A 27610-nucleotide genomic window follows, 5' to 3' on the forward strand; every position below is an offset into this window, starting at 1 on the left:
GAGTAAAAGTGGACACACAGATCAACAGGACACAATGAAAAATCCAAAATAAATCCAATCACACATAGCTAACAGAGTTCTGACAAAGATGCCAAGGCTGTCCAATGGGGGAAAGGCAAGCTGGAACAACTGGAAATTCATAAGGTAAAAAATGAACCTTAAACCATAAAGTAAATTAATTTGAAATGTAACAAAGATCTAAAACTCTAAGACTTCTAGAAGATAACATAAAGAAAATCTTTGTAACTTTGGGTTAAGCAAAGATTTCTTAAGATGCAAAAAAAGACGTGAACTATGTAAAAGAAAGAAATGGATAAATCGCATCAAAATTGAAAACTTTACCTCTTCAAAGACACTTGTAATAAAATTAAAAGGCAAGCCACAGACCAGTAGAAACAGTTTTAAAACACATCTCTAATAAAGGACTTGACATATAACATAAAGAACTGTAATATGTATAAAGAACTTTTAGATAATAAGCAATCAAATTAATAAATGGGCAAAAGATGTGACTAGACACTTCAACAAAGAAAAGATAGAGATTAGCACTAATCACCACAGGAAAAGATGCTCAACATCATTAATCATTAGGGAAATGGAAATTAAAACCACAATAAGACACCACCATAGACCACTGCACTTGCTAAAATTAAAAACACTGCCAATACCAAATGTTGGCTAGGAGATAGAACAACTGGATCTCCCATAAATTGAAGGGAATGCAAAATGATATAGCACTTTGGAAAAGTTGGGCAGTTTCTTATAATGATACTCATGTACTTACCCTCACACAGCAATTCCATTTTTAAGTATTTACCCAAAATAAATGAAAACATTTACCCATTCAAAGGCTTGTTCACAAATATTCATAGCACCTCTATTCCTTGTAGCCAAAAACTGGAAAGGACTGAAACGCCTGTCGGTTGGCGAAGGGATAAACAAATTGTGCTTTATCCACATAATGGAATACCACCCAACAATAACAATAACAAAGAACTACTGATGAAACACAAGATGACTCTCAAAAGCATTATGCCAAGTGAAAAAAGGCAGACACAAAAGACTGCATAGGTTTGATTCCATTTGCAAGAAATTCCAGGACAGGAAAACTATATGGACAGCTGATGACTGGTTGCCAGGCAGCGCGCTGTGGGCGGAGAGACTGACCGCAGAGTCCTCGTTTTCACTTTCGTTGCGATCCTGGAACAGAATGCTTCCCAAAACTTGAGCTTTCCTTACCGCCAAGTTCCTGGAAAGTCCGCCTGTGCAGGGCTCCTCCTAGTGGAATTGCCGTGTTTCTTCGAAGGCCACTTGGTCCAGGAGTTCAGGCGGCCACTGCCCGCCTGGGGACACCTTCTCAGCCCTGCCCACCCACCTCGTCACCTGCCAGCGCCCTGTTTACTTTGGCCGCCTCCCAAGGCATTCTTGAATCGTTCGAATTTCTCTTTCCTTTTCCATTTCGATTCTGTCCCCTTAAAAAAATCAGTTTCGTTTCCCACGCGAACTGCCGGCTCCGCCCCCAAACCGCGCGCGCGGAGCCGGGCGTCGAGCCGGGCCGGGCAGGGCAGCCTGCGTTTCCCCGACGCCGCCGCGCGGTCCGCGAGCTCCGGCTCCGCAGCGCGACGCGCGGGGTCAGTGGGCGCGCTCCGGCCTTGGCCGTTTCCCTCTCTCTCCTTGCCTCGGAAGGTCCGGGGCGCCGAGGCGCGGCCGTGGAACCCAGCAAAGCGGCGATGGAGCGGAGGCCACGGAGGAGGTCGCGGGGCGGCGCGCGCTCGGCGCCCAGGCTGGCCGCCGCGTCCCGGTCCGGGGCGTCCCAGTCCGGGGCGTCCCGGTCCGGGGCGTCCCGGCCCGCTGTGTCCGGGTCCGCTGTGTGCCGGCCCGCCGCGTCCCGCTCCTCGGAGCCGCCGGGCGCGCAGCTCTGGCTGTTCCCCAGCCTCGCGGGCGTCCGCAGCGCGCTGTCCCGGAGGACCGAGGCGACGCGCCAGCTGTGCTGCACGCGCGGGCGCCTGGCGGTGCTGGAGCGCGGCGGGGCCAGCGTCGATGTCCACCAGCTGCCGGCCGGGAGCGACGGCGCCGGGAAGCCCGGTGAGTGGGGCCGGGCAGCGCCCGCTCGGCCCTGCCGCCTCGGGCTGGGGAGGTGAGGGCGGCCGTTCGGAGCGGGGCCCCCACGGACGCTTCTCTCCAGAGTGGCCCGAGCCGCGGGTGCGCGGTCCTTCTCTAAACGGGGAGGAAAGCTCAGGAGGGGACCCGACGGCAGCAGTGCTCGGTGGCCGCAGAGACGCGCCCGGCCGGCTGGATTCCGCGTTCCGCGCGTGCAGCGCCGCGGAGCTCCCCGTCATCCCGGCTCCTGGTTGGCGCGGGGCTCGCGGGGTGGCAGCGAGACACGCCTCGTCCACTCCTCCAGCTGACCGCGCGTGGGGAAGGTGTACAGGCAGCATCTTCGCCTTAGCCAGTCTGCCTTTATCGTTGGTTTCTGTTCAGAGTTTGTTCTTCATTTGCTGCGTTTTAGGACGTGCCTGCTCCGATTTCGTGAGCCTTTGGAGAATATAGTTGTCTCGTTCTCAATGATAGTCTTACATTTGCAAGCAATTTAAGGAGTGCTTTCAGTTGCACTTCTCCAAGGTGATCATCTCCGTGGAGGTTAGATCAGGTGCTGTGGCACCGATTTTTGGGGTGGGCGAAGGCAGATGGCCACATTCTTAATCTTAAACATGTTGCCCAGCGGTCGAGTGAAGGAAATGGTATTCTACTAAAGTTGTTCGTTTTGCTTTTAACTTGACCGAAGTCGAGCATCTTTTCTTTTTTCTATTGGTCATTTGGATTCCTTTTCGGTGAACTGCCTGTTCATGTCTTTGCCTGGCTTTTAAAAAATCGAATTGTTAGTCTTTTTCTTGTCTGTTTGAAAGAGTTCTTTGACGATTTAGTAAGAATAGCCCTTCGTCGGTCGTATACGTTGTAATCTTTTCCCCAATTTGCCTTTAATTGATGTTATTTTACAATCTGCCTCATCAATCTTTTCTTTTAAGGAGGTTTATGGATTTTGTGTTATGTTGGAAAGCTATCCACGCTCCAAGTCTTTTTTTTAATGTACTCATCTTTGTAGTAATTTTAAGCTTTATTTATTTATTTATCTGTTTTTTTGAGGAAGATTGGCCTTGTCCTAACATCTGTTGCCAGTCTTCCTCTTTTTTTTTCTTTTTTTTCTCCAAAGCCCCAGTACATAGTGGTGTATCATAGCTGTGAGTTGTAGCTCTTCTGTATGGGATGCCGCCTCGGCATGGCTTGATGAGCGGTGAGTGTGTCCGCGCCCAGGATCCGAACTGGCCAACCCCAGGCCGCAGGGCCGCTGACGAGGAATGCTCCAGCTTAACCGCTACTCCATCCGCCGGCCACTAAGCTTTTATTTTTAACACTAAAAATTTTGACATACCTGGAAATTATTTTGATTTTAAGCAGTGAGGTAGGGGATCTGGATTTGTTTCTCCAAGTGGCTAGCCCGATGTCCCAATACCTTTTTTGAATAACACTTCTTTTTTTCACCTGATTTGAAATGCTGTCTCTAAAAAACGTCAGTCTGTTGGGCCGTTTCTTCTTATTACCAAACTGTTTTGGTTCTCCTAGCGTTTGTAATGTGAAGCGGTTTGTGCTTTGAGATTTTTACATGAATAGATTCTATCTGATTAGAGTGGAAAAGTGAGTCCCAAATCTAACCTACTTTAATTTTTGTGAACAAATTAAATGAGATAAAAGGAAATGGTAACTAGCGGACAGTTTTAAATATCTTAACTTGTAGAAAGGGCTAAATATGCAGTAATGCCAATAAAAATTCTTTTAACAGCGTCTTCTTTAAAAATAGTCCCCCAAACACAACTCTTCCTTTTCAGAATATAGGCCTTGGCTTTGTATATGGAGCCGTCAGAAGGGGCTTGTTTTGTTATTCGTTTTGTTTTTGGAAAGAGTATATTTCAGAATACACAATATATTTGCTCCTAAGATGAATTATGTTACCCAAAAGTTGTTATATTTTCTTATCAACTTTTTCATTTCTGTTACTTCAAATTTAGTTTCTCCGTCTCAACTTATTAAACAGGAATCTAAAAGCAAATATTTAATTGGCTATTTTAAAGGTATATTTAATATAAAACAAAGTATGAATCAATGCTTTCCCAAATCAAAAAAATCCAATGTCAAGACAATAGTCATTGCTAATTTGTCTGCTTTCTGTACTTGAATTTTCTTTAAAGAGAAGTTCATGTTAAGTCAAAGGTTGTCTAGTTGAAATTTTTCTCCAGGTCTTTTAGCTGTATTATAATGAAATTAGTAATGTGCTTAATACTCAGAGTGATGATAGTTCTTGGTTGGATTTGCTCTGCAGAGTGCATTAAGTTAGGAAAAAAAATGAAGATACATTCCATGGACCAAGGAGCAGAGCACATGCTGATTCTATCCTCAGATGGGAAACTGTTCGAGTACAGCTATAGCATAGAACATGCAAGGTAGGGAACTTTTTTCTTTTATTAAAAATTATTTGAATTTTACTCAAAAGGCAATAATAATTTTTGTAGGAAAATGTAACTTTATATGACTCTTGTCCCCTGCTTTATATGGGGCATCTTAAGTAAACGATGAATTCTGAACTGACCGGCGAATTCCATCAGTAAACTACAAAGCAATGTATGTCTCCTAGGGCACTTTCAAATGTGTTGTTTTGACATTTAAAGGAAACCATTGGTTAGTCTGCCGAGCCCCAAATTGCGTTAAACCATTTAACCCTCATAATAATCCTATAAGTTAAGTTTCCAGAAATAAAAATTTTCAACCTAGGAAAAAAATGCATTATCATGGAATGATTTGTGAGACTTTTCCCTAGTAGATCATGTGACTTAGAACTTATTTGCATCTTGTATTATTCCTGCATCATAAAATTATTGTTTGCAAAAGTCTTAGAATCATCTTATTACAATTATACAAGGCACATTATTTTCCTTTTAAACCTAAAAGGAAAACCTAAATATAGAGTATTTATAATAATTTTAGATGTACTGAATGTGAAGCAGTAAAATTTTTTTCCTGAGCTTCAGTCCTTATTAAATACAGTTAATAAGTCTAACATCAACATTGTGACTTTCATTATGGTGATTAACATAAAATTTTTTTCATCAGGTTTCAATGCGTTTTACAAGAAAAAAATATACTTCAGATCACATGTGGAGATTATCATTCTCTTGCACTTTCAAAAGGTACCTCTCTGGAATATTAATTGTTTTTTAGAGGGAGTAAATGTGTGTGTGTGTAGAACTAGTAGAATGTGTATTCTTCACTTTGTAGCAGGACAGAAATAGGGTTTTGAATTTGATATGGCTCAGAGCCCTGCAAGATACAAGGTGAGAGAATTCTTGGACCTAGAAAATCTTCAGGTTTCCATCATTACTGTTCCTTCCTTTTGTTCTGTCAAGTGAGGAAACAAACAATTTAGTAGCGAGCCTGATGTCCTTTATTCAAGGGGAAACAATGCACGGATTGGGAGAGCGCTCTTCCCGAGGGATCTGGGGCGAGAGGAAGTTTGTTGGGGCGTTAGGAGTGCCACAGGGGGCAGGGTGTGATCGGCTGGGGATGCACGGCTGGCGGCTGACCTCGTGTAGCAAGAGCGAGGAGCGAGGCAAGAAGTCGAGAGCCAGGGCTGGCTTGGTGTTAGGGGAGGGACTGACTGGACACACGTACTGCGTTTCTGGTCCAGCGGAGCATTAACGGGAACGCGAAAGCTCCGTTTGCTGACATGGCGGCCCTGGCAGGGGTGGCTCCATCTTGGGCCGAGAGAGTTATTTCAACAGTTCCATGTGTTTATTTTTTAAATGTGAAACAATGAAAATATTCTGAATAATGAAAATCATTCTCTCTGGAATCAGGATCAGGCACGGGCCACCCTTTTCCAGAACCTTCTTCCCTTTTCCTAGTGCTCTTCCAGGTCCCATGGCAGGAGCTCAGGGTCTGCTTTTGCGGCCAGTTTGCAGGTCTCTGAGGCGTTTTAACATTAACTGTTGAATTTGGGGGTTCCCTCCAGCCCTTTGTTATTTCCTGTTTCTTATCAGATGCTGTAATGGTGGGAAATGGAAACATCGAGTATGGATTATTTCCTAAAGAAACTTGCCCGTGGAGGAATAAAGACAGGAGGGTGATAAAGAGGAATTCAGGATCAAGGACTCTTTTTTTTCTTCTTCTTCTTAATATATAGGACAGACATAAACATAACCTGAATGGAAGCTGGGATTCAATAGGGGATTTGACCTGTACTGAAGGCTCTGTTGAGGTTTGAGAGTGTGAACTTGTATTGGAAAAAATTGGCCTGGTCGTTTGACTTCATCCATTCATGAACAGATATTTCATACTGAGTGTCTGCCATGTTCAGGTTATAAAGATGAAACAGACACACGGTGCCTTCATGAAGCCCAGAGTCTAGTGATGTGGGGAAGGGGATGTTCAGGGTTTATTATTGGTAAATCACCATCTAGGAAGAATGAAAGTTGGGGACTCAAGAATATGGACTGATTATGCTCATCGTGATATTCATGTTGACTGATAGGCGCATGATAAATATGTTTGAGGAAAGCCTCTGCCTCCCGGCAGATCCTGCACAGTCTCTTGCACAGAGGTGCTCAGTAAGCATCAATTCTCTGATATATGTTTTCAGACTCCATTAGATATTGTCAACTCTGTTAGAAAACTTCTAAGAACCTTCTCGAAAACTCCGCTACACATAGGCAATTAATGGAAGATGGTGCTGACTTTCAAGATACCGTGCTGCAATTTCAAATGTGTTTTTAAGTTGTTTATTTAGGATCTTCAGGCACATGAGGGGGGGCAGGAGAGAGCAGTAGTTTTAGCTTTTATTTTCCCCGATGTAGAATGTTGCTGTTTTTCATGGGCCCATCCTATGGGTTTTTTCAAATAAGTATTTTCTGAGTTTGGTTATAATGCGTTTGAATAGCTTGATTCTACCTGTCTTTGTTCGTTTGGGCTGCTAGAACAAAAATACCATAGACTAGGTGGCTTAAACAACAGAAATTTCTTTCTCCTGGTTCTGGAGGCTGGAAGTCCAGTTCAGAGTGCCAGCAGATTGGGTGTCTGGGGAGGGCCCATCTTACATGGTGGAGAGGGCAGGAGAGCTCTCTGGGGTCTCTTTTATAAGAGCACTAATCACATTCCTGAGGGCTTCACCATTATAATCTTAGTTATTCCTAATCACCTCCAAAAGGCCCCACCTCCTAATACCATCAGATTAAGGGTTAGGATTTCAGTATATGACTCTGGCGGGGTGGACGACACAAACAGTCAATCCATAACACTACCCTTTGAGTATAATAAAAGAAGGTTCTTCGGTGTTTTTCTGACTCAGACGTATGGAGTCTGAGAGTCCTGTCATGTTGAATGTGAGAGATTGTGATATTGTACTATGGATAGCATACATACTGCCCTGGGGTGATGGCTGCTGCATTTTAAACCTCAGACAGCATTGTCTTTGTTTATGTCTAGGTGGTGAGCTTTTCTCATGGGGGCAGAACTTATACGGGCAGCTCGGAGTTGGAAGAACGTTTGACTCAACCCCCACACCACAGATTGTGGAGCGCCTCTCAGGAGTCCCCTTGGTTCAGATTTCTGCAGGAGAAGCCCACAGCATGGCTTTGTCCATGTCCGGAAACGTTTACTCGTGGGGAAGAAATGGTTTTGGACAGCTAGGCCTGGGCCACACCAACAGTATGGAAACATATTTTCAAATTCGTATTATCAGCAAATATATTCGTTAGATATGAGATGAATTGAAAACAGACCTCCTTGTCAAAAATGGCTCAAATCCTGGCTTTTATTGCATGTTCTTCTTGGTTCTCTCTCTGTCTTTAGGACAGAATTGGTCTAAGAGACGTGCATAGTGTGGAAGTGGTTGCGATAATTGAGACGCCTGTCAGGGCTGAGTGGGAAAAGGGGAACGAGCGTTGGGCTGGGGATCGGAATACCTGGGTTCTCAGTTAACTGGCTGCAGGGCCTTACCGCGTCGCTTCACTTTTCTCTAGGCCTTATTTGCTTTTTCTGTAAAGTGACAAATTTGGATGAAATGACCTCAAAGGTACCTGTGCATTTAAGTGTATATTAATATAATCATACCGTATTATGACAAAAGGATACTAAAATTCTATTTAGAAATACACATATCCTAATTTTACTCTATAAGGTGTAAATTACGTCTGTACATGCACACCACGAAAAGTCATGGAATTCCCATTATTGAACTACCTCTACAAAGCAGAAGGAAAATTTCTCATGATCCCAAACACCTTATTAGAGTTTTCAAGTGTAGCAAGCTCCACTGCTCTACCAGCTGTGGTAATGGACGCGTCATCCCCGGATTCCTGGTCCAATGCTGCATTTCTCCCTGACGTGGTCCAGTGCTGATTACTCAGGAGAACCTCATAAGTCAATGTGAGAAAACTATTTAAAGGAGGGAAGGGAATAAAGGGCACTTATGCTATTTTTGGTGAATCTCTAAGTGCTTGGATGAGATAATAATCGTGAAGGAGAGAAGAGGTAGTGTGAGGCAAGGGCATTGTAGTAGAGAATTTAAAAGAAAAACAAATGTTATGTTCATTAAAAGGGTAATTGTAGATGAGAATGGGAAATATCAGATGTCTGCAATTGAAGTTAATAATTCAGGTGAAAAGGAGAAGAACGGGCTCTGGGGGCTTCCTGACACTCTCACAAGTGGGTGCCCCCAAGTGTGGCCCTTTGACCTCTGCCTCACCCCCACCCTTAGGCCTAAATATAGCGACATGGAGGCTGTCTTGTCAGCATGTGTTGGGGACTGTTGTTGCTGGGCTGAGAGGAAGGAGTCCGGGTATTTTACCGGCAGCATGAACTCCAGTGTGAAGCTCAGCATCTCCTTTTGGTCACTTCAGCTGCTCTTCCCCTTGCGCAGATCAAGATTCTCCTTCCCTTGTTGAAGCACTGGCCAGTCAGAAAGTGGAATTTCTCGCTTGTGGTGGCTCTCACACTGCCGTGCTCACAAAGGTGGGTGTACCCTGTCTCTTCTCGACTGTAATTCTGGAGGACCACTTTGTAGTGGGGAAAGCACTAGAACATCTAGGTGTGGGTAGTCGGTGTTTCCCAGGGAAGAAAGGTCATCACTTCTCGCATGCAGGACTGTCCTCCTGATCATCTGGGGCTTTGCTTTGACAGTGCTTTTATTAATTATTCGCTGATGCCTTTGCCTCAGTGAATGTTATGTCTGCATCGTATTTCTCTAGAATCTGATATGAAGTTCCCTTTCCTTAGGATGGGCTGGTGTTCACTTTTGGCGCTGGAAAATATGGGCAACTCGGTCACAATTCAACACAGAATGAGTTAAGACCCTGTTTGGTGACCGAGCTTGTTGGAAATAGAGTGACCCAGATAGCATGTGGAAGGTAAGTGTCGATGAAAATTGATAAAATCAGAACAATACATCTAGATAGGTAATTTAATAAAATTTCCATGAGTTTCTTTGATTGAGATAAAAGCATCAAACATTGTGGAGAAGATGAAGATGCTTAATTTACATTATTAGATAATCATGATAAGTCTTTATTTTAAAGTCTTTATTTTAGTGTACATATTTGTTTTCATTGACCTTTCTTTTGATGAGCAAATATAATTCACTTCCTGTTGCCCCTTTAGTGAAATACCTTTGTAATTGTTCAAATGCACTTTTATCTTTAAGAAAAATAAGTCATTTGGGAAAAAATGAACATGAATCACAAAGGATTATTCATTGATGTAATCCCTGTTTCTCGTAATCCCTCAGGGGGCTCAGCATACCTTGTTACCATAATTCTTTCAGAGTGATCACAGTAAAGTATCAGACAAAGTCAGTGGTGGTTGGAGTGGAATATTCTGAGAAGTTTGATTTGCATGGCTCTTTTTTTTTTTTTTAAGCAAAAACAGAAAAACTTGCTCAAACCCCTTGGTTTACTTAATTATTTTCTTCCTTGAACATGAGATTCATCAATCCACTTCTCACCAGTTGGATGTTGGGTCTTGGTGGGGTTAAGAAATATTTTCACCCAGGTGCACTCATTCTTCTTTGGGTGATTGTTTCCTCACGAAACACAAGCAAATTCAGACTCTATCTGAATATTGGGTTCATTTGTTTGTTTACTAAAACCTTTACTATAAAAAACTGGTGTGTGTACTTTCGGTCTATGAGATATTCTCTTATGATCTTGGAGTAAAATATCATAAATGGGATATTATTAAGGTAGACCAGATTATTGGGATGGTATGACTCTCTGCATTCCATATCTCCGTGTTAACGAAAGAAACAGCTATCACCACTTTGGATTTTTTGTAGCACACATTCCTCTGAATAGCATGAGTTACAAGAGGAGTTGTCACCTTAGATGTGTCTTAATGCAAACCAGGGCAGTACCTCTGATAACACAGGAGAAATCCCTGGAAAGACCCATGGAACTCACTGAAGGCTAGAATACTCAGAGTTGCGTTTATTACAAGAAGAGGATACAAATGAGAACCAGTCAAAGGAAGAGACACATAGGACAGAGTCAAGGAGGGGTCCAAACAAGGAGCTTCTGGTGTCCATGTCCCTTGGAGCCATGGAAGGTGTTACTGCCTCCTGGCCTGATACGTGACAATACATAGAGTATTGCCAGCCAGGGAAGCTCACTTCAGTCCAAAGTTGTTGCTGGGATTTCATTGCTTAGGCATGATTGATTGAGTCACAGCCCATATGTTTGAACTCAGCCTCCAGCCTCTCCGTCCCCGTAGGTTGGGCTTATATTCGGCCAGAGGGGCCCTCCATGAGCCCCCTGGGTATACTATTAGGTGTGGTCTCCGGAGCCCCCATGAATAACACGGCACTCCTATCACTTGGGAAATTCTAAGGGTTAAGAGGTTACCTCCCAGGAACTGAGGACAAAGGCTGGACCTCTATTTGAGCAAAGCCAAATTCTTTACTTACACATCTGTGTAGTGGGAGAGACCACTGAGCAAATCAGTAAGAAAATCAGGGTGATAAAGGTCTTTGGGACATAGAGTGGGAGCTCAGAGAGGATCACGTAATTCCATCCTCCAGGATGGGGAGAGGAGAGAGTCAGAGATGGCTTCCAAGAGGTGGTGACTCTCAAGCCAAGGGTTGAAAAAGGAATGGAAGACAAGGGTTGATGCTCGTTCCTGACAAAGGGATCTCCATTTGCCAAGGGGTTCATCATGGTCTTGAGCAGACTTAGGTGTTCCCAGACCTTCTCAGCCACACGTTAATAATTTGGTAGTTTCCAGATGGCTAATTTCATCCTTTGGGAGTTGGTTAACTGGTTTCACTCACTGGGTAACCTAACTTCAGCAGTTTACCCTATTGCTGCTACTCTCGTCATTGCAGATACTTGAGAATCGACTGTATATGCTTTTGTTTAATAGGTGTCACACACTTGCCTATGTTTCTGATTTGGGGAAGGTCTTTTCTTTTGGTTCTGGAGAAGAAGGACAACTGGGAAACGGTGGAACACATAATCAGCTGATACCACTTCCCATGAAATCACCATCAAATGAAGACCTCAAATTTGGTAAATTCTGTAGGAGCACAGGATTTGGCATAAATACCTTTGTCAAGAAACTCATTTTTCTAAGTGGGTAAGGTGGCAAGAAAAGAAATGCATGATTACGAAGGGAGTTTCTCTAAACATTGGTTTCATTTTTTCACTTGTAAACAATTTAAAATATCCAGTCTAACTTTATCAAGTCTAAATAACTATTGGTTTTCTCTTACCCCATCAGATGAAGATTAATGGGGACTTAACGTGACACAACATAAAATAGACTGTGGGATTCAGAGGCATATGCAGCTCTGATTCCGGTTTGCAGGTTTATTAATTCCACGGTGATTGGTTTTCCTACCTGATAAAATAGACTCATAACCGTGTAAAACCCTTAGAATGGTGAGCGGCTGACATGTGCTGGGCGCTGTAACTGCGCTTGACACTTACATGTGTCATCTCACCAATCCTTCAACGGTGCTGGGAGCTGTGGACTCTGAGTCCCACTGTACTGGAGGGTACAGAGACTCGGAGAGCGGCGGGTTAGCCGTGTCTCATGACCAGCAAGTGATTCGGCTAGATTTGAACGGTGCCCTGTGTGACCTCAGAGCCTGAGCTTCTGCTGTAGAAGTGCCTGGGAGCACTGTGGTTACTTGTTTCTGAAAGCTTCGTGGTGACCTAAAGTATGAAAGTTCTCTCAGTTCTTCTGGGGAAATGACCAGTCGAGTTTTTTCCTTAAGCAGTTCTATGTATTTGGTTTCTTATAACCACTTACATGGACGTGAAGTACTTATTTACATTCTTCACAGCACAGTCGTTGGTTAAATCTTGAGTTGTAGAATGTAGTATTTAGTAATAGGAGCCTAATTAAACCAGGGAACGGTTAACTAATCAAATATTTGTTTGACTGTGTTTTATATACAGTCATGCATCGCTTAACGACAGGGATACGTTCTGAGAAATGCGACATTAGGCGATTTCGTCATTGTGTGAACATCAGAGTGTACTTACACTACCTAGATGGTATAGGATCTATACACACCTCACACCTAGGGTACGGTGCTACTCTTATGGGATCACTGTCCTGTATGTGGTCTGTGGTTGACCAAAACGCCAATACACGGTGCACGACTGTGTAAGCGTTTATATTAATTATGTATATTAAGCTGATGCCACACTTCCACTTTGCAGATCGCCTGTGTTTGCCAACTAGACTTTACCTTGAAGTAGAAATATATTTCTGCTTTATGAGTGGGAAATGTGCTGAGCCTTTGTGTATCAGAAAGATAAAAGGACTAAGTTTAAGAAGAATCTGAAATTATTTAAATTGAGTGTGTATGTTTGTACCAAATGACTTTCTAAACTCTTACTTTTTGTATGTCCCTTTCAGAAAGCCACACCTCAGAAAAGGAGTTAATAATGATTGCTGGAGGGAATCAAAGCATTTTGCTCTGGATGGAAAAAGAGGTAAAAATAGGTCTCTAGATGTTCTGTAACTTGGTATTTTAAGTAAAACAAAGGGTTCCAGAATCCAAGTTTAGTGAATTCCAAAATCATCAGGTTACTAGGCTGACTTCTGGGAAATCGCTAGACATTATTGATTCTTTACCGTCTAAACTACATAAATATTACCCACAAAAATCAGGAGATTTGTCTCTGGTGAAAGTTGAATCAGCCCGATTTCCTTAGATTCTGCTTACCTTTTGGGAGGCTCCTTGCCAACGGCATTTGGTCAGTGTCCTCGTGAGCCAACAGGTTGACATTCTGAAATGACTTTGCCAGCCAGTAAACCCAGCCCTTATAGGATCTCCCCTCAAGGCTGTCTGATGTTCAGTTTAATCCGTTCATATCTGTATCAAGTGTGGAGTGTTGGGGCACTCAGAGAAACTGACTTTGCATCTAAGCCCCCTTGGACAAGAAGTTGGCAACCAGGCAAATGATTACTCCTTGGTGGAATCTCACTTTATGATTTCCAAGAGCTATATTAGCCATATTTAAAAATCAATATTACCGTGTCTAAAAGTTGGATACCTATTTCTGTTGTGTCTAAACTACTGCATTGTAATTTTTTGTTTGTTTACAGAATCCATACGTTAATCTGAGGAGGAAGATTCCTACATTGAATGAAAGGACTATAAAGAGATGGATTGCTGATGTGGGAACTAAACAGTGGCAAAATACAAAAAGGTACACCCCACGTGTCTGACCGTCTGCTTATATAACTATTGAAAGTAACGTTTCCCCAGCTGGTTCTGCACAATACAGAGATGTAAGATTTTGTGGCCCACTAGTGTCCAGTAGACCATTTATGGTCCATTAGTGGTCCATCAGAGAGCTCAGGAGAAACAGAACTGGTAGTGTGTGTGTGTGTGTGTGTGTGTGTATGTAGAGAGAGAGAGAGAGATTTCTTTTAGGGAATTGGCTCATCTGATTATGCAGGCTGGGAAGTGCAAAATATAAGGCAGGCCAACAGGCTAGAGACCCAGGGAAGAGTTGATAATGCAGCTTGAGTCCCAAGGCAGTCTGGAGACAGAATTCCCTCTTCCTCAGGGAACCTTAGCCTTTTCCTTTTAAGGCCTTCCACTGACTGGATGTGGCCCACCCACACTATGGAGGATAATCTGCTTTACTCAAAGTCTGCTGATTTAAACATTCATCTCATTTGAAAAATACCTTCACAGCAACATCTAGATTGGTGTTTGACCGTCCATCTGGGTACTGTGGCCTAGCCAAGTTAACACGTAGAATTAACCGTCTCAGCTAGCGTGTAAGTTCCATGTGGGCGGCTTTGTTTCCTGCAGGACTTCTCTGGGCCTTTGATATGTTTGTGTATATTGTGACACTCTGAGCAGGAAAGATAGTCTTCAGTTTCCCAACCCTGTCTGACCTTGGAACCACTTGTTTGTGCACCTCCTATTCACAGCTGAACAGCCTGGGCAACCTTGCTGTAAACCATAGAACTCCTACCGTCTGTAAAGATTGTGCTCATTTTTGCAAACATCTCCTTGTTAGAGATATTGTTAGGTATGGCTTTCTGTTTCTGAAAAGTAGTTGTACAAAACAGTTGCATCGTAATTTGCATAGCATTAAGGATCAAGAATTATTTGCGCAGTTATTTCTGAGATGGAACTGAGCATACCTCACCCCGCCCCGTGCCCCCACTGTTCAATTTCTGGTAATTTTTTGTTTCCACTTCAGTGGCACAGAAATAAATAGGGTTTGGAAAGCTGGGTGGGTTGGACGTGTTTTATTTGTTCAAGAAGATACTGACCCTCGGTCAAGCCTTTTCCTGTTTCCCTGTGGCTTCTCTGAGTACATACCTTTTTATTTCCCATATTTGCCGCTGAGACTTTGAGATTTAGCAAATGGAATAGATGTTTAGATGCCCAAGGCAGTATGCCAACATATCAGAGACAGAGGGAGAAGTCTGAAGGGCAAGTCTAAGACATGCTATTTTATTTATCATGTCTCATGCTATAAGGCGGCATATTCTATGATTTGTTTTAACCACCATCTTATTCCTCATGTAGGGAAATCAGAGAGATATTTTCATCTCCTGCTTGTCTGACTGGAAGTTTTTTAAAGGAAAGGTAATATAGTTAAGATATATAATAAATTTAAAATTCTTTTAACTGTTAAATTTAAATAACTATTAACAGCATGGTGATTATAAATAATACTACTATATTGTATATTTGAAAGTTGCTAAGAGAGTAGATCTTTAAAGTTCTCATTGCAAGAAAAAATTTGTAGCTGTGTTTGGTGAGGGCTGTTAACTAGACTTACTCTGTGATCATTTCTCAGTATATACAAATATTGATTCATTATGTTGTACACCTGAAACTAATATAATGTTATATGTCAGTTCATCTCAATAAAAAATACACTGTGAAAGATTGTGAGGAAAATGGTTTGAAGGTAAAATAATTAGCTATATGCTCATTGTAGAAAATGTCAGAAATATAGACATGCAAAAAAGAAAAGGAAAATCATCCATAAGCCACCACTTAAGAGTAATAGGTAGCATTTGTGTGTGTATCTTTTTTTCTATGCAAAAGTATTCTTTTACAATGAATGGGATCATATTGTTTTATACATTGCTTTACACTTTATACGTTCGTCCATTTTCCATTTTACTCAGTATTTTCCTATAACATCATTTTAACGTCTGCATGGTATTCCGTGGCAAAGACATACCTTATTTAGTCATTTCCTTCTTGCATGACGAATTTTTTAATATTACGAAAGAACGACTTTACACTTCTTTTCCTAAATATTTGTATAATATTTATTTATTTAAAAGAATTTTTGCTATTTTCAGATACTAAATATATGTATTATTTTACAAAGAATGTGTCTGCTTTTAGACAATGAATATATTCAGTTTAGTATAAATATAGCTCATGGGTTAAGATATTTACACGTTTCGTTAATAATTTTCTATTGGAATGCTCAAAATTTACTGCTCTGGAGCCCCTTTTATTGGTCTCCCCTTTCAGTTCCTGTAACTGGGAGAAATGGTCATTTTTTCAGAAACAGGAAAAAACCTTTACCTTTTTTCTGTGACTGTTTTTTTTTACCGGAAAATAAATATTTATTGATTATCCATTTAAGATAAGACAATATCTGAGTTAAAGTCTGATATCATATATATTGTTAATGCAGCCTTGATAATTTTTGGCATTTTAGAAGCAATTATATGTTGTCAATTACATTTTCGATTGTATTTGTATTCAGCAAAATTATTGAAGTTATTGTAAAGTTGAGCAAAAAAGGTAATTTTATTGAAATAAAGCAAGCTTTAGAAGAAATTTTTCATCTGGATAGATAATCTAATAAAATAATGAATTTTGAAATGTCTTTTGTGAGTTACATATCCATCTGTTTTTAATTTATCTTCCTTCCACAGATTAACTGCAGAAATGATGTCTGTTAATTTGGATGTAAATAAAGCAAGAAACACCTTTAAGGAGTTAACCCAAAAGGACTGGATTGCTAACATGGTGGTATTCTTCAGATTGTTATTTAGAAAAAGAAAATACACGAAAACATTTTTTTTATAAGAACTCAAAGTTTCAGAAGAAACATTTTGTTTGGAGAGATTCTCTGAGACCCTGTAGCATATCCAAATGCAGTTAAACTCAGATAGCACTCGGGAGCTTGCCAACATAGAACAAAATGTGGTATAGTGGTCATATAGGTTACAGGTAGTCTGAATAGTTCATCTGTACGTGCACACGCAAACACATATGCACACACTCCCCTAGAGGGAATTTTTTCAACTCAAGGCTTTAGGAAGATGATGAAAGGGTTTGTTGAGATTGGTGCACTAGAATAAGAACAACATTTTATTTGCAGTTCTTTTAAACATAATTATAGAAATGAGAGCGCTTTATCTGATGTGACATTCCTTCGCCAAGGACTGCCTGGATTCTTCGTCCCTGTGTTTGTTCCATTGCGCTTCCTTTTCTGTAGGTTCTAGAATGTTCTTGTTTTGGGGGGGTTGTTCCTTCTTTGTTTCAGCATTATTACTATCTGTAGGTTTCCCACTTGCAGATGCTTCAAACATGGTTCCTTTATTAATTTGGTTTTTCTTGATGCAACCTTTATTAATTTATTTCCCAGTTCTATTGTCCTGGCTGATCTAGGGCTGGTTCTTTCTGTGTTCTTCTCTCAATCTGTTTCTTTCTGGGTCTCACTCTGGTTCCTTTTTTCTTCTCTCTCCTTCACTTCTCTTCACCTGCCCCTCCCTTCCCTTTCCCTCACCTCCCCTGCCTCTCTCTCTCTCTCTCTTCTTCTCTGCCTCTCTCTCATTTGATCTTTCCCTCTGTTTCTCTTTCTCTCATTCTCTTTCCCTCTTGATCTTGTTCTCATGTCTCTCCCTCCCTCCTCTCAGCTCCCTCACCTGCTCTGCTGCTCTGTCTGCCATAATCAGCATTCTGTATCTGAGCCACAATTTCTCTCTCGCACACACTCCTTTCCGTCTTTCTTTTCTCTCAAGGAAAGATGGAAAGTTGAATTCTGTTAACTTTGGCAAAACCATGGCCCAATTAGGGGTGTGGGGTAAAATAGATCCTAATTATGCACCTTCATCAGGACTCCGCAGCGCTCAGTGGAAAGATCACCAAAACTAGACGGCCATTTCTGCGTCTGTGAAGGGAAGAAGTTGGACCAGTTCATTTCTAAGGCTAATTATACTGTGGTTGTGCCAGAGCAATATCATATAATGTGCAAGCGACATAATCATAGAGCCATCTTCCATTGTTTCGGACGGGACAGTTGGATCAGAAGACCTGTAATGTTTCTTTCTATTTTGAGAATTCTGTGATGTGGATTCACAGACTTTTGTCACTCATTCATTTATTCAGCAAATATTGGAATACTTGCTACGTGTGGGGCACTGTGACAAGGCCCCCTACGGCTCCCTGTGCTGAGAAGGTCGTGGTCTAGTTAGGGAGACAGACAGGTACTCTCAGGTCTTACTGGGAAGAGTGGGCGTGTGTTACACTCCGCTGTCCTCCCTAATGCCTAGCTTAGAACGTAGTGGGTATGTAATAAATATTTTTGGGTGAATGGATTCAGGCATTACTGGGGCAGTGGATGGTCAGCTCTACTTAGATACTCAAAACAAGGTGCCCCGGGGAAGGAGGAGTTGACCCAGGTTGCCACATGGGTAAGGGCGTTCCTGGCAGTCAGGAAGTATACACTGGGCACGGTGTGTGAAACAGTACAACTGGCGTGAGAGTATCACAAGAGTTCTGAAGGGTTGGGAGTCAGATGGGAGGTTTGGGGATGTGGCTAATGATGAGCAAAGAGGTGGGAGGGCTGTGTGCTATTGAGACGTGTTAAAATAGAGTTGTCAGGTGTGTGTAACTCCAAAGACTGAACCACGTTGTAGGAGCCCAGTGTAATGTTTTGATATAAAAATAGATAATTGTAAGAACTGTGCATTCAGAGAAAGCATTTAGCTAGTATCCCATAATTTAGTGATTAAGAGTTTGGGCTTTGGAGTCAGAAAGATCCAGGAGAGCTTCCCACTTAGCTGTGTGACCTTGAGCGAGTTAATTTCTCTGAAGTTCAGATTTCTCAACTCTAAAATGGGGTAATAATATCATCTATGTTATAGAAAAATGACAAGGATTAAAGGACCTAATTAATATATGTGAACCCTTAGCACAATGTCTGACAAATACGTATTCCATAAATACTGGCTTATCTTCTTAGAGGGTTTTTAAACAAATTATTTTTATTACCTGGGCACACATAACAAATCTCAGGATTGCATTTGCATTTTGCCTGAATACTTGCATTCTGGATTAGGGAAACTGTAAGGAGATGGGAAGGGCTGGAAACTAGAGTTTGTGGTGGCGTTTGTGATGGGACAGGTGGTCCTGGGATAATAGGAAACCATGCTGGGTTTTAGGGGGCTTGTTGCTTTTCGTTTGGTTTGGGTTTTTGTTTTTGTTTTGCTTTGTTGAGTTCTGACACATTGCTTCTCTTTAAAAGAAATGAGGTGTGATAGTGGAAGGGACGGGAGAATGCAGTATCCGTTATTGGGAGGGCTGAAGCCACTGTTCATCCAGTCTCACTCTTGCACACGTGATTTCTTCTTGATCTCCTTCATGCACCCCAACAATTGAGTGGGGACAACACTTATCACATATCTACAGCTCAGGTATTTGGGAGGGCAGGTGAGACGGGATGGGACCATGGGTTTTAGACTAAATGATTATTCCAATTTCATGATGGAATGAACTCCAGGTTTAGACTTGATTTTATTACAACAGGTCACACCCAGTTCCTGCTGTGTTGTAACTGTCTTTTCCCTGATCTTTTTTGACCACAGATAACCACATCTCTCAGGGATAATCTGCTCAAAAATCTTCCATTTCATTCTCCACACCAAGAAGCTTTAGCAGTTTTCTTCGTTCTCCCAGAATGTCCCGTGATGCATGATGATAAGAACTGGGAGAGCCTGGTGGTTCCATTTGCAGAGGTGATTTGTAAAATGAGTGACCAGTCTCTAGGGGTTCTGGGTAAGATTGATGATTTACATTTGAAACTAGTTTACCATCCTCTCAATGGAAAGACATGCCTAATAAAGTTACAGCAAAACTTAGGTGGATAATTGTAAACACATTCATGTTTTTTTTAGTTCATATTCTTAGCGTATTCTAAAGATGCTATAATAATTACTGTGGTCATACAAAATAGATTTTTCTAGTACATTTATAGAGTTCTTGTAATGATACACGTGTGGCTTGGTCATGAGGTCCTTTGTCCCCAACTTTTCCTTATGAAAAATTTCATACACAGAAGTTGGAAGAATGGTACAGCGAATACCATACAGTCTTTACCTTCGAGTCAATGACAACGAACATGTTGCCGTGCGTGCTTCCTCTCTCTCTGTGTACGGATTACATTTTATTTTTGTTGAACTATTTGAAATTAAGTTGGAGACATCATGACATTTCAACCATAATATTTCAGCATGCAGTCTCCTGAAAATATGGAATCCTGCATTGGCGTGACGTCATTATCACACCTAATAAAAGTAGCCGTAATCACATAATATTATGTAATATCCAGGCCATATTCAGATTTCTGCGCTTGTCCCAAAAAGTATTTTATAGCCTTTTTATTTTGAGAGTCTAGGTCAGGTGTCCTGTAGAATGTTGCACATCTGGATTTGTCTGGTTGTTTCCTCCTTTCCCTGCATTTCTAGTATACTGGAAGCTACGTCTAGGGGCTTGATTAGATTTTAATGAAGTTTCTGTTTTTTTTTTACACAAACAGTGTGTTCAGCCCAAGGAAGTCCATTCTTTCTTATGTTTTATTAAATTCAGATAACATTGTAAGTCATGAAAAGCTAGTTTAAAGCATTTTTTATTTTCTACAGTGCTGAGAGATTTTTTTTTAAGAGTTAAAAAGTCATGCCAGGAGTGCAGAAAGAAAGTTGTGCAGTCACGAATAGTTCTTAGTCTAGTTTTAGTACCATATGCCGTTTCATCTGGACAAAAGTAACTAATTGTGTCTGGTTTTTTTCACAAATTAATTAGATGAAGTTTGTGGTTCTCTTACTGTCAAGGAGTTTTTTCTAGGACATTAAATTCTAAATTTTTAATTGTAGTTGTATTTAGTGAAAGATTTATTACAAATGTGTTTTTGTAACTATGATATATATGACAATATTCTATCAGTTTGGGAAAATATTGACCACTTTTTACTGTTAAGAATCCAAGAGAAATTACATGCTAATAATTATTTACCTTTGTATCCCTCAGAGGAATACTGGGCTTCTCTGCAAGAATCCTCTTTCCACAAACTGGTCCAGATGTTTAAAACAGCCGTCGTGGCTCAACTGCGTTATTATAGGGCTGAAAGTGTGGAGAGTAACTGTCACCTTAGAGCTCTCCTAGAAGTGCTGAAAAGGCTGCACAGGGTAATGGTTCTTTTAGAAACCTGGGTATCTTTAGTTTGCAATAAAAATTCACTTGGTTTCAGTGACTTCAATGTTAAGCAGGTTCATGAATCATGAAGTTTATATTGCTATTTTTTAAGTTTTGTTTTTTGTGAATTGTCATGCATATAAACGAGTATATTAGTATCTATGTACCATGTGAAGAAAAGTAATAAAACAAAACATCAGTGTAACTACTGCCCATGTGAAAAGAGAAAACATTTCCAGTGCTTGAGAAATGTTTCTCTCTCTCTCACAGATTGTACCTCTCACCTCTTGGAAGTAGTCGTGATTCTGGATTTTAGGTTAATCATTCCTTTACTCTTCTTCATTGTTTTATGACTATATATATCTCTCTAGACACTGGGTTTAATTTTGCTGCTGTTTTCAAATTTTGTATGAATGGAATACATGCTTCCTACACAACATGTGGTTTCGTAGATTCCTCCAGATTAGCACTAGTGGCTGTATCTCATTCATTTTCACTTCTGCATCACAGTCCGTAGTGTGGATCTGCCATAATTATCCATTCCACTATTGACACATATGTGTGCTGTTGGCAATTCTTAGTTTTATTTTTTTGGGGGGACTTACTCTATGAGAAAACATGCTGCTATCAACATTTCTGTACATACCTCTTGTTGTTCCAGTGTCAAGAGTTGGTCTTCAATTTCTATACCTAATCCTGGATTGAGGGGTTGTAGGATATGCGTGTGTTGTTCTTTTTTGGTGGCGACAAATTGTCTTCCAAAGTGGTTGGAGCAGTTTAAATCCTCTCCAGGAGATGAGGAGAGTTCCTGTTGCTCCACATCTGACTTTAAAATTTGGAAAATATTTTCACTATGAAATGATACCAAATTATGATTTTAATTGTATTTCCCTGATTCTAATGCGTTAGAGCATATTTTCATGTCTATAATTGCAATACTTGTCTCCTCTTCTGTAAAATGCCTGTCCTTGACTTTTGCTAAATTTATTTATTTATTTATTTATTTATTTATTTATTTATTTTGTGAGGAAGATCAGCCCTGAGCTAACATCCATGCTAATCCTCCTCTTTTTTTTGCTGAGGAAGACCGGCTCTGAGCTAACATCCATTGCCTAATCCTCCTCCTTTTTTTCCCCCAAAGCCCCCCAGTAGATAGTTGTACGTCATAGTTGCACATCCTTCTAGTTGCTGTATGTGGGACAGGGCCTCAGCATGGCCGGAGAGGCAGTGTGTCGGTGCGTGCCCGGGATCCGAACCCGGGCCGCCTGTAGCGGAGCGCGCGCACTTAACCGCCAAGCCACGGGGCCGGCCCCCAAATTTAAATGTGTTGTTTCTTTTTCTAATTGATTATAGAGTTCTTTTTATTTTGGACGCTAGTCCTTTGTCAGTTAATTGTGTTGCAAATCACGTGTCCCAGTTTGTACTTGTATTTTCACTTTATGTTGTTTTTTGATGAACTCACATTCTTAATTTTAATATAGATAAATTTGTCAGTCCATTTCTTCATGATTTTTACTCGTTGTATCTTGTTTTAAGCTTTTATTCCTTCAAGGTTTTAAATTATTACCCTAAATCAGGGATCAGCAGGTTTTCTTTTTGGAAAGGACCAGATAGTAAATATTCTAGGCTTTGTGAGGCATATAGTTTCTGTCGCAGCTGTAGCTCAGTCGCTCTGCAGTAGTAGTATGAAGGCAGCCATAGGCAATAGGAAAACGACTGGGCATGACTGTGTTCCAATACGACTTCACAAAAATAAGCAGAGGGCCTGGTTTGGCCCCGAAAGCTGCCCTAGTCTTCTCACAGAGATGATAGCTGCGACCAGAGCAAGAGTACGAACAGAGTCCCATATACCATGTGTCTAATGTGTAACAGGTTAGAAATCTAGCTAACACCCTGTTGAATAAATATACTCTAAAATAAAATATACTCCACCCTCCCAGCTTGACCAACAAACCGGAATGACAGAGGAGGCCAGGTTTGAACTTAGAAATCTCAGACTCCTTACAGAGTTCTGCACTGAAGGGTGGAGGCTCAGACAGAGGCCTCCCCAAGTCCTCTGCCTTCTTTTCCTACCTTGATTTTGTCCCACACCAGGGGGACACAGACAGTGAACCCCTCAGCCATGTGTCTGTGTTTCATCCCCACCTCCCACAACAGCCGCTCCTTAGCCAAGCCTGGAGCCTGGGGGTGTGCTCGCCTGTGACACGGTCCATTCTCCAGAGATGTAGCAGGGGAAGAGGGCTGTGCGGGTCCTGGAAGCTGGCTGGGGGCCATGCGAGCAGGGACTTCCAGGTCTGGGGTGTCGAGCTCAGTCTAGAAGGGGATGTGTGGGCTGCACATAGACAGGTCTGCTTGGCCCTGCAGACCCCTTACTTACCCTTTGTCTGGAGGAAGGCGAGAGCAAGGACCTTTAAGTCATAGATCTAGGGCAGAGGCCACTGTTGCCCAGATCTAAAGGGAGTATTGATTTTAGCTCTGCCTTTCACAATTTGTGTTTAATCCAACTGGAAATTTATTTTAAATTTGTTTTTATTATTTTCCATATGAAAACAATTACCTAGCACCACTTACTGAAATTCTATCCTTTCCCTACTGATAGGCAATGCAGTCTCTGTCATAAAACAACTTGTTGTATGTAGGCCTTCATGTGCAGGCTCTCTTCTGTACAGCTGGTCGCTTTGTGTAGCTCTGTATTAATTGTTTACGTCTGGAAAGAGAAGTACCCCTACCTTGTTCTGGAAGTGTATCTTGGCTATCTTTGGCACTTGGCTCTTCCATATAAATGTTAGAACTGGCTTGTCAGGTTTCACACACACACACAAAAAACTCTTATTGGGAATTTGATTGGAGTTGCATTGAATTTATATTTCCCTTTGGGGAGAATTGACATCTTTACTATTGTGAATCTTTGTGGTGTCTGTTTCCTCCACTTATTGGATCGTCTTGAATGTCTTTCAATAAAATTTTGTTATTTTACTACAAAAGTCTTAGATACTTTTAGTCAACTCTATTCGAAGATATTTAATTCTTTTAGGTTTTTGTAAGTGGTATCTTTTAAAAATTATATCTGCTATTGATTTGTAGGAATACATTGATTTTTGGATATTGGTTTTCTTTTATAGCCAATGAATTTGCTAAATTCATCTATATCTAATTTACTTGTAGATTCTTTTGCTTTTTCTGTGCAATCGTATCTTTGAAAATAGTAATGTTTTTTTCTTTCCAACCTTTATACACTTTATTACTTTATTTGCCTTGTTGCACTGGCTCAGCTTTCCTGTACAACATGGAGTAGAAGTGGTATTAACAGTGGACGCCTTATCTTGTTTGTGATTTTAAAGGAAAATTTTGAGTATCACTATTAAATAGAGCGTTTACTGTAGGGTTTTTGACAATAACCTTTATAGGTAAAGGATCTTCCCTCTTTTCTAAATTGTTATGCATTTTAAATCTAAACAAATATTGACTCTCTCCTTTCCTACTGAAATTCCAGTCGTGTTTCTACGTTAGACCCTCTCACTCTATCTTCCGTGTCTCTTAACCTTTCTGTCATATTTTCCATCTCTGTCTCTTTGCACCCCATTCTGGATGATTTCTTCAGCCCTGCCTTCCTATTCATGAATTCTCTTTTCAGTGATTTTTGTCTGCTATTAAAACTGCCCTTTGAGTTTTTATTTCGAGTATTATGTTTCCCACTTCCACAAGTTCTCATTGGCTCTTTAAATTATTTTCTTGGTCATTATTTATAATTTCTTCATCCTTCTTTCATTTTAAAGCTTTCCTTTTACTTTATTTAAATCTATATGCCTTGTAACTCTGGTATCTGAAGTCTTTTGCAGGTCAGTTTTGCCATCTCTTGTATCTGCTGAATCTTCCTCATAGCGCCTTCATTATCATGTGTTTTGTGACTCTGTGTGTGTGTGTGTGTGTGTGTGTGAGCTGCCCATTTTTCTTGGAACTTCATCTTTTGGAATTCTTTGGCAGTTGGGTTTCTCCAGGGAGAATTTGCTTCTGCCAGGCTCCTGGAGACACCACCAGTTTGGTACTACTTTAAATTAAATTCTCGGCTAGAAGCTTTTTAGATCTTTAGGTGGTCTGAATTTGGTGTGCGAATTTTTGGGAGAGCACTTTTGTAATTACAGATTCTGGAGGTGACATTTACTCCCCAAGTCAGCACCATAACCAGCTGCAGTTTGCCTTGTCTTGGAGTCGAGGTGGGGTGGGTTGATGTCGGAGTAGAAGAAAGAGCTTGCTTGTGTCTGGCTCCCCCTCACTCTGATGGTTTAGCCCTTTTGAGTCCCACATTTAGGAGGTGAGGTTCTCCTATTGGCTCCCTAATTTGAATAGAGTTGGAGCTTTGTCTCCTTTCTCTACAGGCCCAACCATTGAAAACTAGAGTTGACATACACCAGGTTTGGCAAATACTCTCAAGGCAAATGTCACCTTCACTTAGTTTTTGACCTGATTATTCCATATCTACTCACGAAATTAGTATTGTGTTACAGAATGTTTGTTTACAGTTTATCTTGTATTTCTGGTTGTTTTCGATGGATCAAGTTGCCTTAATCTATCGTACTGCTAAAAAAAAAAAAAATCTGCCATACTGCTGAAAAGCGATGCCTATCCGTGGCTATTTTTAAAGGTTTTCTACAAAAGAGAAAGATTCATAAAAAAAATAATAATTCGGGTTTTGAAAAATTAGGCAATTTACTGAAGAACTCAGGGCAAGTGTCCTCTAGTGAGCTGGTGCCACTTACAAAGAGACTGCTGAGAAATACTGAAGCAGCAACAAAAGAAGTGCTCAAGGGGTCCTGACTTGTCCTCTGACTCTGACAGGTGACGTCAGAATATTTGTCAGACCGCCCCTCCCCCCCTTAGAAAGGGCACCGGAAGGAGCTGTGAGGATGCAGCACCAGCTTCCTCCAGGGCTCTGGAGAGCTTGAGGCTGTGGACAGTGCAAGGCCAACATCGGCAGGGTCCAGAGCACCATGGTCACGGAGGTGAAACAGCTTCACCTCGCTGTGGGGGTGGGCTGGGAGGCCTGGATCACTTAGGGTCCTGGGCCAGAGCCAGTAAGAATATTCCAGATGAATTTCTTAGCTTACACAGCAAAGAGGGGCTTTCGGAAGACTACCCGAGAATTAGTCATTTAGGCCAGGACTGTGCTCATCCAGGTCAAATACTGATGGTCATTGACGTGCAGAGCATCTTGTGTCATTATCAGTGTCTTCACTGACTGATGATTAGCGCTCTGCCAGGGTGTTCATGCATGTCATAATAACCCTGGTCATCTCGGGATGGAAGGGTAGAAAATTCCCCCACGGTTTAGGAGGGGAATGTCCCACATATACCTTGCCAGAGGGGACATCTGTAAATGGTCTGTTGTTAAGCTCTGAAGAGCATGACGTGAAGTCTTGGGCCCCAGAGTACTTTGGAGTCATATTGCGCTGTATTTCTCTTTGGACTTAAAGTTCTTTAAAACTTTTCTACGAATTAAAAGTAACTAGAAGTTTATCATCGTATCATCAATTTCTATTAAATCTTAGGTATTGTTTGTGTTCCTGAAAATCTGGGGCTTTGGCAGTGGAGGAATTGGATAGAACTTGATTCTGGTCATTAAAAGAGTATTTAATTTGTTATTTATTCTCATAATCTAATTAATAGCCATTAAGCAAAATTGTCTGTGTACGTAGAACTTTCTCACAGGTCATATTTTATTTAAGGTAAACCAGACTAATTGTCAAGTGCCTGAAAATATTTTCGAAGTAAACGAACTCACACACTGGCTTGATTTTTCTGGAGACGTGTTTAGGAGGTCTGCTTGGAAAATGAACCCAGTAAGTGTGGCATGTTTAAGGGGAGCTTGATCATCAATGAGTTAATACAGGCGTCTGTGCTGTAACTTTCTACATATGTTTCCAAAAATCCTTGCACTCTGCAAAATAGCCCAATAGAAATAGCAAGGCTTATGGGAAAAGCAAGACAGACCCCTCAAAACCTATGCAGTTTTGTAGCCAGAGCACTAACAGAAAAGTGGTTGCTCCCTGAGGAGGTACCTGGGATCAACCAGGCCTGCAGCTCGTGGAGAGTGCCCAGAAACCAAAGGGTGGAAGTCTCTGCACACTCTAATTAGAGCACTGGTGGTCCTGACGTAACGCAGCTGGAAGTGGAGCTCTGCCCTCCAGGTGGGCGTGGAGGGCAGCGTGACTCACCAGAGCCAGCAGCGTAGGGTGGCAACTTTGGGGAGGGGGCCCAGGGTGTGAGTGCTCCTCTTTATTTTCTTAAAATAAAGCTAAAGGGCTTTTGCTGCCAGTTCAGCAGCACATACCTGACGTTTTTTTCTTTTACTCTGAAGGTTATAATTCTGCCCCCAGTGCATCAATCCTTGTCTGGCAAAAATCATTTGTGAGCTAACCGGCTATCCTCATTGTATCATTCCCCTGTTTTATCAAATGCGTCTGAACTAATTCACATTTCAGAAGTGCAGGTTGCAGCAGAACAGACTCTTTGGGAAGGTGTCCAGAGTTTATAATTAACTGCTAAATTAAATGAGCACCGAAAATACTAGGGTTATATATACCTTTCATT

General features: G+C 41.4%; 1 protein-coding gene across 1 annotated transcript in view; it reads left to right on the forward strand.

Annotated features, from left to right (window-relative positions):
- The first annotated feature begins 1461 nt into the window (after nt 1-1461).
- The window catches only part of HERC5 (HECT and RLD domain containing E3 ubiquitin protein ligase 5), a 39560-nt gene continuing 13411 nt past the window's right edge, over nt 1462-27610 (forward strand). The window contains exons 1-14 of the mRNA XM_058547487.1: nt 1462-2085; nt 4376-4496; nt 5164-5240; nt 7531-7752; nt 8966-9057; nt 9322-9452; nt 11458-11603; nt 12964-13040; nt 13657-13760; nt 15104-15163; nt 16483-16576; nt 19420-19609; nt 20858-21015; nt 26746-26859. Of these exons, the coding sequence (XP_058403470.1) occupies nt 1731-2085; nt 4376-4496; nt 5164-5240; nt 7531-7752; nt 8966-9057; nt 9322-9452; nt 11458-11603; nt 12964-13040; nt 13657-13760; nt 15104-15163; nt 16483-16576; nt 19420-19609; nt 20858-21015; nt 26746-26859 (1941 nt within the window). The 5' untranslated portion in view covers nt 1462-1730. The remainder of the gene's footprint in view (nt 2086-4375; nt 4497-5163; nt 5241-7530; nt 7753-8965; nt 9058-9321; nt 9453-11457; nt 11604-12963; nt 13041-13656; nt 13761-15103; nt 15164-16482; nt 16577-19419; nt 19610-20857; nt 21016-26745; nt 26860-27610) is intronic.

Source organism: Diceros bicornis, chromosome 8 (genome assembly GCF_020826845.1).
Source record: "Diceros bicornis minor isolate mBicDic1 chromosome 8, mDicBic1.mat.cur, whole genome shotgun sequence".
NCBI lineage: Eukaryota > Metazoa > Chordata > Mammalia > Perissodactyla > Rhinocerotidae > Diceros > Diceros bicornis.